This window comes from Ostrinia nubilalis, chromosome 18, assembly GCF_963855985.1.
Source record: "Ostrinia nubilalis chromosome 18, ilOstNubi1.1, whole genome shotgun sequence".
NCBI lineage: Eukaryota > Metazoa > Arthropoda > Insecta > Lepidoptera > Crambidae > Ostrinia > Ostrinia nubilalis.
Window position 1 is genome coordinate 1,581,086 of NC_087105.1, and position 19,477 is coordinate 1,600,562.

Genomic DNA, 19,477 nt, shown 5'->3' on the forward strand with positions numbered 1-19,477 from the left:
TGGACGTGTGTGCTACTATTATGGACGTAAAATAAAAATACTGAGTATTGACTTTACATAGATATAAACTTAGATGAATAAAACCTTGATGGATACTCCTTATTACCAGCTTTTCGCCAAAAGTGAGGCAAAAATAATATGTCAGGCTTGGATCATTGTAAAAAAAACTCGTAAAGAGTGTAACGTTAAATAATAAAAAAAAGGTGTTAACGTTAACTAGGTATAAACAAACGTCAAAAGTCTGTCAAACTCCATACAAAAGTTATAGTTACTGTTAAAGTACGATGGTGCAACTCAGCCTAAGGCTATTCCGGTCAAAAGGTTTAGATAAAGTACCAAGATATTCTTTATTATGTCTTTAAAAAGACTTGTAGGACCATATCAAAGCGTACACATAAATAATGTCAAAAACATTAGGATTTTTATAAGACAGAGACACATCTGCCTCGCAAAGAATTCGAAAGAAACAAAAAAGCTCATTCCGCGTCTACTAGGAGTAGTCTATGAAACAATTACTTAGAGAGGGGGTGTCTTAACCCCCTCCCCAACCCCCCGGGGAGGGGAGGGGTACCTGAAGCCATTTTCATAATGCAGCGAGTTCTTCTGTTTAAACTTAACACTTTAAATAATTGCCCGTGCCCAGGTGCCGCTTTGAAGGGTTGAATTTATTTGTTCTAAGTTTAAAAACTGTAAACTGAAATCTGAACTGTCCAACGGATTAGTTGATGGGTATTTGATTAGTTTTAAAGTGTAATTATCTGAGGTGGCAGATTCTTTACTTTTATTAATAAAATCAATCAAGAAACCACCAACTACATTATTTATGCCGAAATTTAAGATTCTCAATGATTAAAAGACACAGAATATAAAACCCATGAAACGTCACTAATTCTTTCTTATCGTGCGTGTCGCAAAATTATCAGTAAGAAAATCGAAGATTACACAATTTAGCAGCTGAAAGATCACCATTATACGCACTTTCATCTCGCAAATAACTGCCATAAAAACTCCATTCTCGAAACGGAAAACGTCATAAAAGTGACATTTAACTTCGCTACTAACTGAGATGTCACCGTTGCGATTATTTTATCCGCCGTATATGTACGTGAATGCTTTTTCGACATGTTTACAGCTGTTAATTTACAAGTTTTTTAGGTTAAATATGTTTTTGAAGAGCGCAAAAACATTAAATTCCTTATAAGCCTGAGTTATCTCCTTATTTTATAGCATTATAGCCATCCACTCGGCGCAAGTAGCTGACATTTCACACTTAAATGTTGTAAAACGGAGTTATGACATTTCTCTGTTGACGAATGGACGTACTAATTTCACGTTTGTAAGCTTAAAAGTTATTTTGTACATTTAAACAGATGATTTTGTTTATTGCCTTGTTTTTGACACACGAATCCGAAAACTTACCACATTTTGAGAAGTGACGCCTGAACTTACCTGGAATAAGGAGAATATATTTGTAAGTACATAATAATACATAAAACATAACAAATAAAGATTTAAAACTAAGCATACTCGAAGCGTTTTAGCGACGTTTATATTATGGACTAAGCAGTGACATATTTTATAGTTCTAATAGGTTATATTTTGGAACAAAACTGTAATAGTCTGGCAGATGATAGTAATGTATTGTTAGCCTGTAAAGGTTAAAATTCTCCGTAACATGTCGCCATAGCCCGTAAAGATGAAACATTCCTTCATTGAATACCCAGACGCTTACGCACAGAACTAGTATGCGGTTACCAAATTAGGCAACAACTGCACTTGCACAAATTAGACTGTCTGTACTTATTGATCTTTGACACTATTTACAACAGTTCTAAATTTGAAATACAGTAGAGATGCGACTTTAGTGCTGTGCGGCGTGATTGTACCAATCAGGAACGCAGTATACTCGTCTAGATACGCGTGCCTGTCACGCGTATTTTAAGACGTTACTACTCAATCAGTGTAGGAACGTGGATTTTACTGGAATTCATAAATCGATGCTGTTTAATGAGTTTCAGGGAGTAATAAAGAGCGAATGATTCTCTCGGATTTTAGTATTATTTCATTGTTATTATTGACGTTTTCTAGAAAGTGATTTGCCTAAAACAGAGCATGAAAATATGAAGCATGTTGCAGTGATTTGTATAAAATTTTCGGTGCTTTTATATTAAACTCTATACTGTTAAACATAGCTAAAGTAACTCCACGTATGTGCCTTGTCACTCAATTCCTTTTTGCCTCAATTCCTTTACTCAAACTTGACGTAGGTATGTCATTATCGCCCAACTTTTTACTTACTTTCTCCTACGTATTAACTCAAAACTTTTCACCATAAAATCAAAGCCATTTCATTGCTGAATTCACTAATAAGGTAATAACAAACTACCCCCACTTGTTTGACGATTAAGCAAAGCCGGGCTTAGTGCAAGCGCAGGAGTCGTAATCGCGCGGAGGTATTATCGGGCGATACCTAAGCCCCCGCTGCGGCCCTGGTAGCTTGACCGGCAGGGGAACGAAATACTGGACAATGTTTTTTGTTTTATTTGTCGAAAATTGCTTAAAATGCAGTGATTGTAGTTATTACAGTAATACAGATAGATAAAATGTCTATTCGCTTTACATGAAACAACTGAGTCCCAAAACTACTGCTGCCCTGGTAGCTTGACTAGCAGGGGAAGGAAATACTGGACACAGATTTTTCTTAAACAGTGACAGTTTGCTTAAAATGCAGTGATTGTAGTTATTACAGTAATACAGTGTTTCGACGTTTAATTGAATGAATAACGCTGATTGAAGAAATGATTCGTATATTTCGATTACTTTTCAGATTAATTTACAACCGTTGTTCGTTCGTGTTTTCTTGCTGGTAATCGAGTGAAGTTGACGCGGGCCGCCCCCGCGCTCCCCTCCAGGCTCCTTGCTCGTATACAACTTCAGACGTATTATGTGCGCTGATGCGCCGATAGATGGCGTTAACATGCCGCCGGCCTTGGAAGCTCCAAGCTTCCAAAATGATGATGATCGAATCTTCATGCGTGTGTCATCGAAGGGCTCCCCGATGATGCCGCAGGTCTCGACGAGTATTTGTACGAATATATGCACAAGCGCCGTATGCATCTTGTGATGCGTCTGAAAAAATATGTAGTTCCGTACGATGAGTGTGAGCTGCCCTAACACATCGTGGAATTTTAATGTCGTGTAAATGTTTTTGAATCGAATCTATGAATTTATGGAATTTTTCTGTGACGTCACTCGGTACTAGGTCATCCCAGTCGATTTTACATAGCCACAGCTTTTGTAAAATGATCTTAGAAATTATGACAACAGGGCCTAGGAGACCTAAAGGGTCATAAATTTGAGAAATGATTGACAACATCTTTCGTTTAGTTAATTGAGTGTTATCGCAGTTCTTACCTAACTCGGACGTAAAATGAAGTAGGTCATTTTTATTATGCCATCCTAAACCGAGTGTTTTTGTTTGTGTATGCTCGCCTATTGCCAACTCTTTTGACGAGTTTGTCGAGGTTACGTCACAGTTAAATGTCCATTTACGTAATGGATAACAATATTGCCTTAAAATTTGTGATATTTTTTCGCAAATATTTATCAATTCAGCAGGATCATCGCATCCTGTAATTAGATCATCAACGTAAAAGTCCTCTTTGATAATGCGCGATATTTTTTCATCGTCGCATTCCTGTGCTACCTGTTGTAGGCATCGCATACTGAGGTACGGCGCTGACGCAGTGCCATACGTCACGGTATTTAACCTATACACGTCTATCGGATCCGAAGGGCTTTCTCTCCAAAGTATAAGCTGTAAATTACGCTGGTCTTCATGAATGAGCGTCTGTCGAAACATCTTCTCGACGTCCGCGCTTGCTACCCAATAATATTGCCTAAAGCGTAATAAAATCGAGAAAATATCGTTTTGAAGCCTAGGTCCGATAAACTGTAAATCGTTTAAGGATTTATCAGAGGTAGTGGCGCAGCTGGCGTCAAATACTACCCTTAATTTAGTTGTAGTACTACTCTCGCGAAATACGCCGTGATGCGGTAAAAAATAGTGTGGATCACTGTACTCGTTTATTTTTGTCATGTGACCTAAATCCCTATATTCTCGTATAAAATCCGCATACATACGTTTATATTGAGGCATACGTTCTAACTTCCGTTCTAAAGAGAGAAATCGTTTATAGGCAACCGAATATGAGTCACCCAACAAATCAGCTGACTCCTTTAGAGGTATACGAACTGAAAACCTACCATCTATTTCCCGTTTTGTCGTATTTTTAAATATTTCCTCGCATTTACGTTCATCACAAGTAAGTATATTTTCGCGAGGGCCACTATCCTCCAATTCCCAAAATTGACGTAATTGTAAATCGATAGTTTGTGTAAAATTGCATTGAATGTTTTGTTTACAACGCATTTTATTCGTATAAATTGGCCCGGAAATCAACCAGCCCAATTTCGTATCTTGAAGGTACGGACCACTTTTTAATCGTATTTTATTATCGTTTAAAATTTCCCAAAATAAGTCCGCACCTATTAATAAATCGACTTCCGAAGGTAGATAATAAGTAGGATCAGCGAGCTCGATGTTGTTTGGAATTCGTATAGTCTCAACATCGATACTCACGGGCGGTAAGAATGACGTGATACGCGGTAAAACAAAACATTGAACGCTCGTAGAAAAATCGTTTAACTTTGAGTGAATAATCAAATCGCATAATTTATTAGAGTGTGACACCGATTGTCCCACACCTGATATTCGAACAGTGGACTGTAAAAACTTCGTATACTTAATTCGTTTACAAAATGTTTCCGAAACGAAACAATGTTGGCTCCCGTTATCTAGGAGCGCTCGTGCCGTGTGTCGCTTATTATTATCGTCCAGTACCTCGATTAGCGCTGTAGATAATAGAACTGGTCGCGTCAACACCGGCAGAGGTGTATTTTGTGTTTGATTCAATGATGAATGCAATACAGTTGATTTTAATTGTGACGTACTGGGTGCATTATGTGATGACGTATTAACACAGTTGAGGGAATCTTTATGTAGTAAGCTGTTATGTTTTTGTTTACATTGCTGACAAGGGCCGAAAAAACAGTCTTTAATCAAGTGACCTGGACGTAAACAATTGGGACAAAGGTTGTTATCATTGACTAATTTATGTCGATCCTCAACAGACAAATTTAAAAACATACTACATATGTATAACGCGTGATTCCCACGACATAATACACAAACACGATTACGTTTAGCTGATTTATTGTTTTCCGATTTCGCAGCCACATAACTATAACTATGTGCTTGCACTGCTGGAGATTTCACATTTTGAGACTGTTTATTACTATTATTGAATTTATTAAAGTTGCTGTTATTAGAATTGCTATTATTATTATTCACGTTTATCATTTCTAATAAATCAGCTCGGTTCTTGAGAAAGGTCAGCAAATCGTCCAGTTTCAACTTACGGTTAGAACTATTTGTAATTAACGCGCCCTTGTGATTCTCCCACTCACGTTCAGTGGATGAATCGAGTTTACATACGATTAAATACATAATCAGAGTGTCCCATGACTTGGTGGGTTCTCCTAATGATTCTAGGGAACGTAGATTACGCAAAATAGTGTCAATTAGTTTTCTAATAAGTAAAGGTGATTCCCTATTCATATTTGGCAAAGAAAACAACGACTTTACATGGTTGTGTATCAGAAGACGATCGTTTTGGAATCTATTGACTAATAGTTCCCACGCATGAACATAATTTGCATCTGTTAATTCCAATGCGCCTATGACCTGAAGTGCACTACCGCTAAGCGATGACCGCAAATAATGGAACTTTTGAATCGCATCTAAATCGGTACGGCAATGAATCATAGTACAATAGGAATTTTTGAATTCTAGCCAGTTGTCATAAGAACCGTCAAAGGTGGGTAATTTAATATCAGGTAATTTAATTTGCATCGACTGACCTTTTTTGCATAAATTACCGCTATTCGTAACAATATCATCACTATTGTCTTCCAAAATCGATTTAGCAAGAGAAATACATCCGTAATACTGTTCCTCAAAACTTTCTCGATATTCAATAAGACTTACAAGATCATTTTCATCAGAGATTTCCTCTATTTTACTTTGTAATGCATTAAATTCATCAAATACAGACTCCAATTGAGAAATTCTTAATTTTAATTCAATTAATTGAGGCTTTGTCAAATCGATATTTTGTAATTTTGAAATATATTTATCGAATGACGTTAATCGAGCTTTGAGTACTCCTCTTTGCCTTTTTAGGTCTGTAACGGATGTTTTTAAAGAAGTAGAACGTTCTTTGGAGGCTGACCGACTACCCTCCCTAGAAGATGTTTTAGGAATTCTAAGCTTAGAATTTGCAGAAACATATTCCTCATCGCTCATTATGGGAAGAAATTAGAAAGCAAAGAGTACGTACGGTTTTTTGCAGGATCACCTTATTCGCTTACGGCGCACAGTAGGCTGTGACGTTGCAGTTGTCACGAACACCACAAACGGCTGGAATTTTGAAAAATAACACTGTTTCAGCACTAATCGATTAGGATGGGACGTGAAAAGGAAGGATAACACCTGACCGTTGATCCGATTGATGTGTCTTGGCCTGGTTCCTCGTCTTTGGCTTCAGTTTCAGGATACGCGCCGGGCAACGACTTCCGTGCAATATCTTGAGTCCAAGGCTCCGTCCGACTCGTAGGACCAATGTTTCGACGTTTAATTGAATGAATAACGCTGATTGAAGAAATGATTCGTATATTTCGATTACTTTTCAGATTAATTTACAACCGTTGTTCGTTCGTGTTTTCTTGCTGGTAATCGAGTGAAGTTGACGCGGGCCGCCCCCGCGCTCCCCTCCAGGCTCCTTGCTCGTATACAACTTCAGACGTATTATGTGCGCTGATGCGCCGATAGATGGCGTTAACATACAGATAGATAATACGCCCAAAACTGCTGTGCTCTCGTAGCTTGACCAGCAAGGGAAGGAAATACTGGACATTGCTTTTTCTGTACGAGTGATAGTTTGCTTAAAATGCAATGATTTTGGTCAGCAAAAATGAGAAATAGATATTATAGGATAGTAAAAATGGTAATGTTTTGTTACATTACTTGACTTTACATTCCAATTTTCCAATTAAAAGTGACTGGAGTGAGATTAAAAGGTGTAAAGCCTGTAGAGTCAGGAAGAAACGAATAAACATAGGATAGCAGAATCATTTTTGTTTTCAGCAGTGGTCACCATAATTCATCTGTTTATTATTATTTCGAAACTAATACTTTAATTACATTTAGGTACATCATAATAATAGTATCATACTACGGTCCATTATTCACCCATAGATAATTTACAACTACCTTCCATAATCCCTTAATCGCATTATATTAAACGTCTAGGTACCAGGAGGGCAGAAGTTTGAAGCGGTCAGCGTGGCTAATCGAGCATGGGGCTCGCCGCTAATGCCCGGCGCTGATTAGCCTATCTGGCCCCCTGGTACGCTCGGCTGGCCTGACCCGCCAGGGAAATGATAGTGGAGGCCAGGGGAAGTTTTTTGTCAAGTTTAAGCGTCCATTATAATCTAATAAGCTTTTGTTGCGTGTTGAATTACATGGGAAAATAAATTAAACAGGTAGCGAACTCTGTACGGGCATCATTTTTGCATTTTCAAATTGAAGAAATTAAAGAAAACCAGGAGCAGCAGGAGTAAGACAGTAAAATTGAGTATTTGAAGTAAGTCAATGACTAAGGCTGGGCTGCATCACCCAACTTTGACCGTAACTTTGACGATAATCGGTGTTTTTTGTATGGATTTTGACAGATTTTTGACGTTTGTCAAAGTTAAAGTAAGATGGTGCAACCCAGCCTAAGACTAAGCAGTAAATGGTTAAATTGACATATTTTTTGTGTTTGTGACAAGGAGTGTAACCAGTTTATGAACTCAATTGACAAACTTATTTATTGATTTATAAGCTACTAAAATGTTACTATACAACAAATTGAAAACGAACTCCACTTTCAGGGCCAGATTTAAGTGTATTAAGAAGTTGGGTCTAGGAATGTTTCTTTAACCGTGTCAAACCATCGCTTCCAACCAAAACGTTAAAGCTAAGTTGCACCATCTTACCCGTACTTTAACAAAATATGTCAAGTCTGTCAAACTCCGTACAAAAAACACCAGTTATAGTTACGGTTAAAGTTAGGTGGTGCTCAGCCTAAGACGCGTTCTGACGCTGGCGTAATCTGCCTAAACCCAAAATTAAACGTCACCCACCGATAACTCACGGTGTGCAAAGCGCATTATCGCTCCCGACCACACTGTATGCAAATGATTGTTTATTAAAATTAAATAAATACCCGGCCCCGTGTACAGACTGTACAGTTTTGTCGCAAAATAGCTGCTATTACTACTACAAAAGAGGTTATTATCGGTTTGCCACAAAGTCGAACATAATAATTATTGAAAGAAAATACGCCATAAACATAAGATAGCCAGTTCCTCTGTGGTTGAGGATTTCGCATGAAGCTCGCTTCCACCTTCGGCCTGATCCAAGAGCTTCCTCGTTGTGGATACAAAAATAAATGTTAATACTCAAAAATAATTTGCTTGAAATTAATTTAAATGTGACGAATTTACGTATGCGTTTTTCGTGACTTCGTGGCAAATCGATAATTAATGACCCAACAAAAGATGTCACAGTGTTTGATACGTCACGAAAAAAATCATCATCATTATTATTATTACTTTTAATGTATGCATTTTTTGTAAATCTGTGTGGCAAATCGACAGCAACCCCGCTGGTGTACTAGGCGCGCATAAATACCGAGCGCTCTTTGTTTTAATTAACTCGATAGAATCCAACCCGGATTACTAGCGACGTCCACACTTGCAATTTCCCAAAGAAAAAAGATCCCAACACTCCCGTCGAGAACTTCGCTCACAATCTAGATATATGGCCGAGTTAAGATGTGCATCTAAATAGCCTCTGCCGCCCTGGTACCTAACTTTAGATTACTTGCACCAACTTTGCCGACTTTCCGGGAAAATGTAAGTTTTCTCCTTGGAAAAATTCCCGCGTGTAACCCATTCAGTTCGGCTCAAATTTACTGCGCAACTTGGACGGTTCGCTATGGAAATTATAATGGAGGCAACAAACAAATGAAAGATTATGGTGGTTTCATTTGGGCGTTAGTTACATCAATTTAATCAGAGATCACAATGTAAGTTTTTGTACTGTTATGTACGTAAAAGCCACAATTTTAGAGTGTGCCTCAGGTGGAATTTTATTGACTAGGGGCTGATTTTTCAATCGCCGGATACCTCTCAAAATGTCAATTTTATTCTTCAGTTAAAAGATGTTCGACGATTGAAAAATCAGAATCAAAACTGCTTAACAAAATGCAAAATTGAAACAACATAATTTATACTACCGCCACAAAGTATCCCTTTGAATGGTTTGAGCGAAGAACACCGAAGGTTCATCCAGTATTCACCGTCCTGCCCCGTGGGACTGACCAGCGGTACATTTTTAACCCAGCAGTACTAAGAAAAGGGAATTATGTGGCCGCCTGCGACCCAAACCCTTTGCTACACTATCAGGCTCTTTTTGAATCATTTAACTTCGTTAGAACCCTCCGATTCAAGTTTATGTAGCACGATTCAATTGAAAATGCATTTAGAATGGACTTGTTAAGTGAAAGGTGGACTAGAATTACTTAGAAGTTAGGTAGGCTACTTGATTTTAAAACGAAAGTTGGTGAAGACTGACGGAAAAGTTATGACTGTATAGTAAAAATAAACCTCGAGAAAACTAGAAAAGTCTATGCTTATTTTTTGTGAATAACATTTTAATAAAAATCACGAATTTATACCCAGTATAAAGTAACACTAAAGAGGAAAGAAATGGTATCAAAAATCCAATATGACCGAAGCCCGTTCATCACCAACCAAGGGACGCACAAAACTGAAACCTTCGATTCCAGAAAACCTGCCATAAATTAAGATAGCAGACAAAAAAATTGCGCCGACATCTTTATAATACCATAAGCTGCTACCGGCGTTTAGCCTATCAGCCCTGAGGAAGCTATATATCTGCGAGCAGGTGTATCTCCCTCGTAAATACGCCCTTTTTAATATACCTTAGATTTGGCATAACACCTCCTGATATAGGGGACCAGGCGACGCAATAACTGTGACGTGGAATGCATTAATCAAAGAGTGGATCGCAGGGTTTTTCGCAGCGGAATATTGCTTGTCGCTAACTTATGGTGCCCTGGTACTCGGAGCTCAGCTTAGTTATTGTTTGTATGGGTTTATTTACGTTTTTCCTGTAATATGGGAATGTCGACATAAATTAGAAGACAATGTGCTTTGTGGATGGGCGAAAAGGGAATCGGATATGTGTAGAATGGGAAATGTGATGAAAATAGCAGCACTGTGTAATAAAGATGGCTGAAATCATTGACAAAATGGCATATTTAATGACAGTATTACTATCAATTTTATTCACATTGGACATTATAGCAAAATCACGACTAAAATAAATTCTGATTGAATTTGCAAATCCAAGAGTCTAAACATCGCAGGTCTTATGCTAGTGCGACGAGAAATATTTATACTAAGAATAACTACTACAAAGTTTAGAATTTCTAAAAAACTTATTACAGAATGCCTTCATCTCTTAATCAATAACACATCATGTCAAATCTGGCGAACAATTACAAACAACTGCAATAAAAGCCACAGTTAGTTACTGACCAAAACTACCCATTTCATATCTGGCCGGTGTATCGGGGGGAGGGGGAGGGACGCCCCCGGCCGTTAAGATAAGGTATCTGAGTGGACAGTGTCTAAGGTTACAGGATACGGTTCGGAGGGACGCTTGATAGTGGTCAATCTATCCCATAGATTCTATGGGACTGGGCAAAGGCAAAAATTCGTCGGCGACTTCAGATCTTGGGGTTTGCAAGGTTAAGTACCTATGCAAAATATATCCAAAGGTTTATACCCTATGGATTAACAATGAAATGTGGGTACCTATTAGGATTACCACATTCAGCATTAGGTATCAAGATCAAACTTGTTCAAAAAGTACATGTTTGTTTTTGTATTGTAGGTTTGTCAATTTTCAGTTTTGCATCTATTTTGTCACTATACTTACTCATTCTGTCATCTCTTGCAAGAAACTTCTCATAGTAAGCAAAATAGTTGTCAAGAACTTTAAAAAGGCAACAAATCAATGTCCGTACGTCATGCAGATTTCAAAGAGCCTTCTCAAAGTCCGACCAGAAGCTGTCAGTCTGTCTGTTCCCCTCAAAGCCTTCAGCCCATGATTGGCATCCTAAAAGATCTCAAAAGATCTCAGAACAAGCATTATCGGTTCCCACATTGTTTACAATCCCCAATGTTGACTTTTTAACAGTAATCTTTTCAACTACCAAAAATCTCTGTCAATATTCCCACCCCTTCTGTCAAGGATCCTAAGCAAACTGCAGCGAATACGATAACTCGGCTAATCTATTCCGAGAATAGATCCCGCTACCCCAGCAAACACGAAAACCCTTTCTGCAAACTCGCCTATCAAATGACAGTATTAATTAACGAAAACTCCGTCCCTGTTAATGCAGCGTTAAAACGAAAAAAAATTACGTCCATCTTGTGTAGAATTAGCGAATAATTGCCCATTTGAAACATCTACGAGTACTCACACGACTACTTAAATGACAATCTGGCAGGATAAAACGTTAAAAAACTTCCCTTTTAAAATCGGAAGTCGACTAATTAAAAATGACATCAATTCGGAAAAAAAATTGACAGCTTTTAAAAATAAGAAATCAAATTAAAAGTGATGTGGACTCTTTTAAATCTCGAACTGAAACGTTCGAAAAAGGAACGCATATTGAGTTTGAAATGCGAACGCCATCGATCGAGTTAATAGCATATACCCGCACATTCCAAATTCAAATTTTGAAGATTTCAGCGAGGCTTCGGCCTGTCCCTTTCTAATGCCCGTCGGGATGTATAAAGTCGTCGCACCTACACACTCTATTTCCGCCAGATCCGAATTTCCTGTCCGGTCGGCGGTGGGTAGGTATTAAACGTCGCTTACTTAAAAAGTGGGTAGTTTTCGGAAATCTGGTCTCCGGAATAACGGAAATGATTTCTGTCGCCGCTGGGGCGATGGATTCCGAGTGTCGCGCGTCAAGATTAATGTTTGTGGGGCTTGTAATGAATTTGTTGAGAAAAACATGAAGGAAAATCCTTTCGCTTCGAACTCCTTGAAGCATTTGTTTGGATGCTGCAGTTCCTATTTGGAAATAAACAACGCTCATTTATTGCTTTTACTGAGCTCGCTTATTGCTGCTATATTTCTATTCGAAGTAAAAAAGATCTTAAACAAGTATATTGAGAGAAAGGTCAATTCTGTTTATTTTTCTGATCGACTCAGACATTTATGACTGCAAATAGATACATTTAAAGCATTTTCCCGTCAACCCTCCGCCATCTTGCGCCATAAATTACTTCGCGCTAAATTTCCATCAAAACGCAGTGTCAACGCACCAACCAGTATTTATTCGGTGGCGAATAAAAAAGGTCTTTACCGTTTAATTCGCGGGCCCGTCCACCGTCTTCCAATATTAATAAATTCTTGTTCCCCGGATTCGCTTGCAATTTGCCCCGCTCGGAGAAACTTACGAGGCGCCCTTTTGCTAAATAAAGCTAGGGAAGGCAAGTTTCCTCAAGATTTTTAACACCAAAAACGGCCGAGCATTGAGCCATATTTTGGGGGAACGTTATTGGGTTAGTGCGGCCTAAATAAAGGCTTTGGGCTGCCGTAGTTCGGACACTAATAAGGAAATGTTTTGGGACCAAACTAAATTCTGCGCATTGATATTGCTCGAGAAAGAAATATAGGGCTGGTAACCTAAGTCCAATATACACACTCCTTTTGAAAATATCCGTCTCATGAACAATCGAACGACGAAGCAGAAGAAATTTCTTAGTACTGATGAAAATGAACCCATCTTTGTTATGTTTGATGTATGTAATGTTCACATTAAGCCGCTGTTGAGAATAGAAGCAATTTTCCATTTCTATTAGCTTTTGACGTGACCGTGTAATAACCATAAAGTACCAGGCGCGCATAACGCCGGGACGGTGTGCGTCCATGTGCATAAATAACGTATAAATTGTGCCACGCGGCTCCTCAAAGCGAACCCGATACTTGCTGGAAACCGAACACCGAGCGCTAGGAATTCCGCGTTTGTAGACCTCCTAAAGCATCTGTTGTCCTGGTGGTTTTATTGCACGCGATATAAATAACCAGGTATTTAATTAAAATTATAATGAAAATCATGTTGTAACGAGGCAGGTACAGCTGTAATTCAAAATGCATTAATTTTAATCTTTTTTTGTCTAGTTAAATTATGAATTCAATAAATTAAAATTTGAATTATGTTCCTGACTAAAAACAACAAAAAAAACTTTGCTGTTATCTTTTTCTGCAATAAAATATAAATGTTTTGCTCCATAATACTTGTTGTATAGGAGACCGACCCCTTAAACATTTCGAAGTCTAATTATAAAGTTCGCCAAAGTACAAGCAGCATTAATTCTGACATACCAAAAACAATATAGACTTTGGAATCTGTCTCGGTGTTGCCAGCATTATTTTTAGCCGCGGCTTACAGGCTTTGGGGCGTTATTCAATATTATTCGTTCGTTTTCCGTAAGGGCCACAGCACACGATGCGTTGCGGCGGCGATGCGACGCCGGAGCGGTGTCGCTGCGTGGAAGTACAGTCGCGGAATGAAAAGGTTCGTCACCTTAGTGTCGGTTTTCGCTTGCACTAGGTACTGTAAGAGTCAAACCTGCCAACATAACCGTGCAAGAAACATTGCTGCTAACATTTAAATAAATATGACGTTTGCTAACGAATAAGGTTTTGCTTGTTTATTTTTCTATCCCATCAGTGCAATGTTACAAAATGTAGTTTTTTTTTTATTTAATAGATAATGACAGGTTGAACCAACAAGAAGGTTTTAGTTTATCAATCATAATAATCTTCTTGACAAGTTAAATCGTCAAATAACTTTGATCTGGATAATTTTGAACTTTACTGACGAACAGTTAAAGATTATTTTCTCTAACTCGAGATTACTCTGTAACATATTTTCAAAAGGTAATATGTGCTCGCGATTCGTTGAAGGAATCAATTTGAAAACTGACGAACCTTTTCATTCCGTGACTGTACATAGAAATTAATATCTGTGGCGGGCACACGTGCGGTGCAAAAAGTGAAAAGTACTGAACTTAATCTTGAAATGATACAAAATGATACAAAATGATACAAAATGAAATAGGTAGTTTATTCAGTACATAGACCCTTTGCAGGGTACTCATACACACGTCCCAAATATAGCTTGCCCTACCACCACTTCGGGACAACATTATGGGCTGGTGCTGAGAAGAAGTGGCGGAAGAAACTCAGTCACCTTTGTCAGCCATATCTTACATGACACGCAATAAGTGCGAGCTAGGCAGGTAAAGTCCACGCCACGCACTCTTGTCATTTAAATAAAAACTCATAATACTCATTTATTTCTGCAAATAGGCTTTAAGAAGCACTTTTACACGTCCCAGTATTAAACCCTACCACTGCTTCAGGACAATAAATGGGCCAGTGCTGAGAAGAAGCAGCGCAAGAAACTCAGTCACTATTGTTAATCGTTTACTTTATAGTTTCCTTTTTTCATAAAGGTTGCGGTGCGGCGCTGAAACGCATCGTGTGCGTTGGCTCTTATCCAATATTATGCCTTCGTTTTCGGCGCGCCAGGTACGTATTAAGAGATTTGCGCGCGCCCTAATGAATGTCCCGACTGTCGCACGATGGTGTTTTGACTTGTGTTATTCTTGTTTCTGGTTATTATTACTTTATGCCCCCTTAGGTGTTATTATAAGTTGGGTTTTTAGAAGGAAACTGTAATTTACGAATCATATTCTGCAATTTAAATACTTTTAATTTACTTGTTCAACTCTCAAAACAAAAAGGCAACGACAATCTTGGCAAATCACTGAAATTGCGATTCAGAATGGCCGCCGCAAAACATAGATCACGGCCAGTTTTAAAATTCAAGCAGCGGTCACTCGGATCGGTACCAATATTGCGGGCGCGCTGCATTCAAATCGCCATGTCTGACAATTCCGGGCTGCAATGGCCTTTTTGGTCTCCTGAATTAATTCCAGCGTTTGATTCGCGCATGTAACCGCGCTGTAAGATTTGATTCGATTCCATATTCGAATAGGCCGCGCTGATTGGCCGCAGGTGGCTGTCAGCGGCCGTCCGCGTAATCGAATGAATATTACAAACGTCACGTTGACAGCTATGCAGTTTCATGCCCGATATGTGGGTCGAATGATCTTTTCACGTCCATTTGAGCATTATCCACGTCGCGTCGATGGCTCACGACTGTTGTTCGACAACGAATTAGGGCGGAGTGCAGAGCCACCATTGACACGTCACTGGCTGCGCCGGCCGTAATGAAAGCACTTAGCGCTAAGCGAAGCAATTATAAGTAATTTGGCGCGCGGTAATGGGCGCGGACAGCGATGCGCAAAAACGCGCCAAACGAAACGCTAAAAGCCCCTAATTCGATTGTCGACGGTTACTTTTTAAACTTCGAACTCTAAAACGGCCGGAAATAAATCTTTAACTTTTTCAGCGGAGATACGGATCCAATAATAAATTCCTGTCTCAATATTTCAGGCATGAGGCTAATTGTAAAAGCTTCAGCGTAATTAAAATTCGCACTTGTAACTGGAGTAGATCGCGTTGGAAATTCGGGGAATTCATAGCCATAAAGAAAGTGGGATTCGGGTGGCTCGCTGCGAGCGAAACAGAAATGCCGGGCTCAGGAGACGGCGTCACCTGAGTGCTCCTTCTGCCCTGGTGATTTATGGACGCGGATCCGGACCGGTAATGAAATTGCAGCCCCCTCCCCCTCCGCCCCGCGCGAAAACCCATTCTAGAAATTACTACGCAACAGTGAGTCTTGCACCGACTGTCTCGACGTCCTTCTTATGCTAATGTCTTACTTTTTGTCGAAATCCATCAGTTACATTTCCATTTTCAATAATTACATAATAATTTCAGTTACCATATTGTGTTTGGATTGTCTTTAGAGACGGTTGTGCCCTTTGAAAGCGGCTTTGTATACGCAATGAAAAATTTATTGCTCCCGCTGGAAATTTTAATTGAAAAGTCCGAGTTGGCGGCGCATTGTGTATGTTTTTTCAACTTCCACACGCTGGCAATTTCAGCGCATTCAGCTGTATTGTGGCGCTGCAAGCACATAGTTCCTATGCGCTTAGTTTCCATTAAACAAAACTGACGCTACGGGAAGTATTGACAGTAGGCAGTATGGAAAAGTAGGAAAAGTACAAAGCGATGAATAGAAAAACATGAAAACCATTATTTAAGTGCTACGAAAGTATGACATGAAACAGGCACGAATGTAACTTTCTAACACATAATAGCTTCAGGAAAATGACAATAATGTTTCATTATAATTTACCATTTTCCTAGGGAAATCAATCTAACTAGACTACCAGGATAGCATAAACTATCTCACAAATAGTGTTATTTTATTATACTTTACAAAAGCAGGAATGTAACAAAACTATGCGCTATTTTCGTAGCATGTTACCAGGACTTCATGGATTCATAAATAAACAAAGTCATATCGCTAACGATTAGAAACAAACATGGTAGCGCAAAAGTGCATCTTCAAGTATTAGAAGTACCAGGGCGACATAATATTTCAGGAGGTGCTCGACGCGTCTGCTACTTAGCGATCTAGAGCGCTAGAGCGTTGGTCTTTTAACTCAGAATGTTAAAAATAATTTTCTTTTTAATTACGTTGATAGGTAGGACATACTGGCTGGAATACATTTGATTTTCCCAGTGTAATTTGAGACATTTCTAAACGTATCATTTTTTTAAATTTTATTGTGCTCAGTAATCCATTCTGAAATAGAGAATCTGTGCTTATAAGAGCATGTTTAAGCTATCGCTACATTTTGGTCCTACGTATTTGACGTAGGTTTTCAGACTATGACCCTTTTGGCACGTTTAAAAGATGAGATGAAGCTGTTTAACACAATAAGAAGAATCTGTCACTCACCGTTAAGTGCTGAAAGAGCCACGCCCGCAGTATGTTGGTGGCGACCTTCGGGAAGATGCCCCGTTTCTTTTGGTTCTTCTTGCCGTTGGTGTCGTCGTCCTCCTCGCCCGTGCCCTCCCCGGAGCCAATACTCGCGTTACTGGCGTCACCTGGCGACAAAAATGTGAGTTGAAACGTGATGTGTTGGTGAGTTGCGATCGAGAAATGATGTGGTGGTACCAATTAGGCTTTGACCGATTCTTTTTTTAAATATTCAAACTTTTGTTTTAAGAATTTTAAAAATTCATAAAAGGAACAAAATACCTATTAAACAAAACAAAATGAAAATGATGAATCCTTGAAAATGGCAACGCACGTACAGTACACAGTATTAGACGTGGAAAAACTACAATAATCTTAATTTATTGGACTCTAGAAAAGTTTTTCTTGAGTTCCAGTGTTTTATGACTATAAAAATGTTTCTTCTTCTATCTTCATATTTTGACAGGCTACATTTTATAACGTATGTTACCTTACACCTCACAATACTTATTACGACTGCATCATAATTAAGTACCTCCGTATGCTATGTAAGTGCACACTAGCAGAATAACAATAACGGCAATGAACACCAAGCAGTAATTAATACAAGTGTTTGTGCAATAATTAAATGCGTTTTATTGCACTCGGAAACCGTAAAAGAATACGACTGCGTTATATTAATAACATTAAGGGACATTAAATTTAATATCGCCATAAATTGTGGCTATTTAATAAATATCTAACGAGTTCTCCTTGCCATTGCCACGTACGGAAAGACAAATTTCGCGTAATTATAATAATGTGTTAATCGAGGTACTAGGCGAGCAGGAATCGCGGGAGATGTCGCTTATCTGCGGTGCGTCTGGCATATTAATTAGGTACGCCAACTTGTATTTATTTAATCACCTGCCACGCCGCTGATTCGTATCTATGGCGCACTTAATTAATTCTTGGTGTGTGTCGTTCGGAGTGGCTCATAGCCGCATCTGGCCGCGGGATCGCGTCTGCGGGCGGTTATGAATTCAAATTGATTCCGTGGAATTAATCATGAATTAAGCACGCGACGGTTATGCAAAACGAACGCAAATCGGCGTCCCGGTATTGTGGAAGTAAATAAAATTACCTATCCCTTTATGCGCGGAAACTCGGGCATTTGTTCAATATTGACAAAGCTGGCGTGCAGCGAAACAGTAGGCTGACTTCCGCAGACTCAAGCCATGTGTTTTGCCTTACATAAACAATAATTCAACTATTTATTTGCTCGAATTTTACAAAAATACACGGAGCACACGTCGTGTAGAGCACGTTGAAGAAACACGTCTGTTTTCGTGAATAATTAACGTGTATTTTGAGGCGGCACCAGGAGAGCAGGAGAGCGCGGCCCAAACACGATAAACAAATTAGTGTGCACTGAGCCGTATCAAAAATTCATCGCGGCACGAACAAATCGAATCAGTACGGTGCGAACTCCGTCTTATTTCTGCTCTCCTTGTGCTCCCGTTAATAATGGAAACAGAATTCGCTGCAACGGTTCACTTGTTTGCTTTTTTTCGTAATCATCTGTTTAATGTTCTTCCTTTTGGTGTGTTTATCACGAAATTCGTGGAAGGTATCCACGTAATAAAATTCCAGTCGTTACAAAAAGATACCTACAAATTCACGTTATATTATTATTAGTATGTGACTGGCCATTTTTTAGACAGGGAAAAGAAAAAAGTTTGCCACTACTGGCTGGCATTTCAGTTTTGAATTAGTTAAAAAAGTAATGAATAGTGATGCGCACTTGCGCAACGCGTTATCGACAAATGTCAGCGCAACGTGTCGAATGTCTGCGTATCGTATGGACCGGTGGCATGCACATTGTGATGGTAATAGGGGCAAAGTAATAAAATTACTCTTAGGCCATTACCCGTCGCCCCTCAATGGTGCTACCCCAGCGATATAGGGTGTACAAGACACAATAAAACGGTTACACTTTGACAAAAACAACGGGATTATTGTCTGTGTAATTGTTTTATTCGCTTACGGAGATTTATTTTGGCGGATTTCGCTCCGTTTTAAACTCCATGCATACAAATGTATCGCGCGTGTTTGAAATGTTTTTTTTTGTGAATTGCTGCTTGTTTTTTTTAAACAGAATCTAACTCATATTTGAATCGTTTTCAAAATTTTCAAAAATATATTTTTGTAGAGCATCCTGTAGCCGTATCAGCGTGCAAAATCAGAGTGCAGTTGCATGA

General features: G+C 38.9%; 1 protein-coding gene across 5 annotated transcripts in view; it reads right to left on the reverse strand.

The window, feature by feature from the left end:
* The window catches only part of LOC135080508 (homeobox protein homothorax), a 341,592-nt gene that overhangs the window by 98,254 nt on the left and 223,861 nt on the right, over window positions 1–19,477 (reverse strand). For all 5 annotated transcript variants that reach the window (XM_063975145.1, XM_063975148.1, XM_063975146.1 and 2 more), the window contains one exon: window positions 17,217–17,365. In XM_063975145.1, coding sequence (XP_063831215.1) covers window positions 17,217–17,365 — 149 coding nt within the window. The remainder of the gene's footprint in view (window positions 1–17,216; window positions 17,366–19,477) is intronic.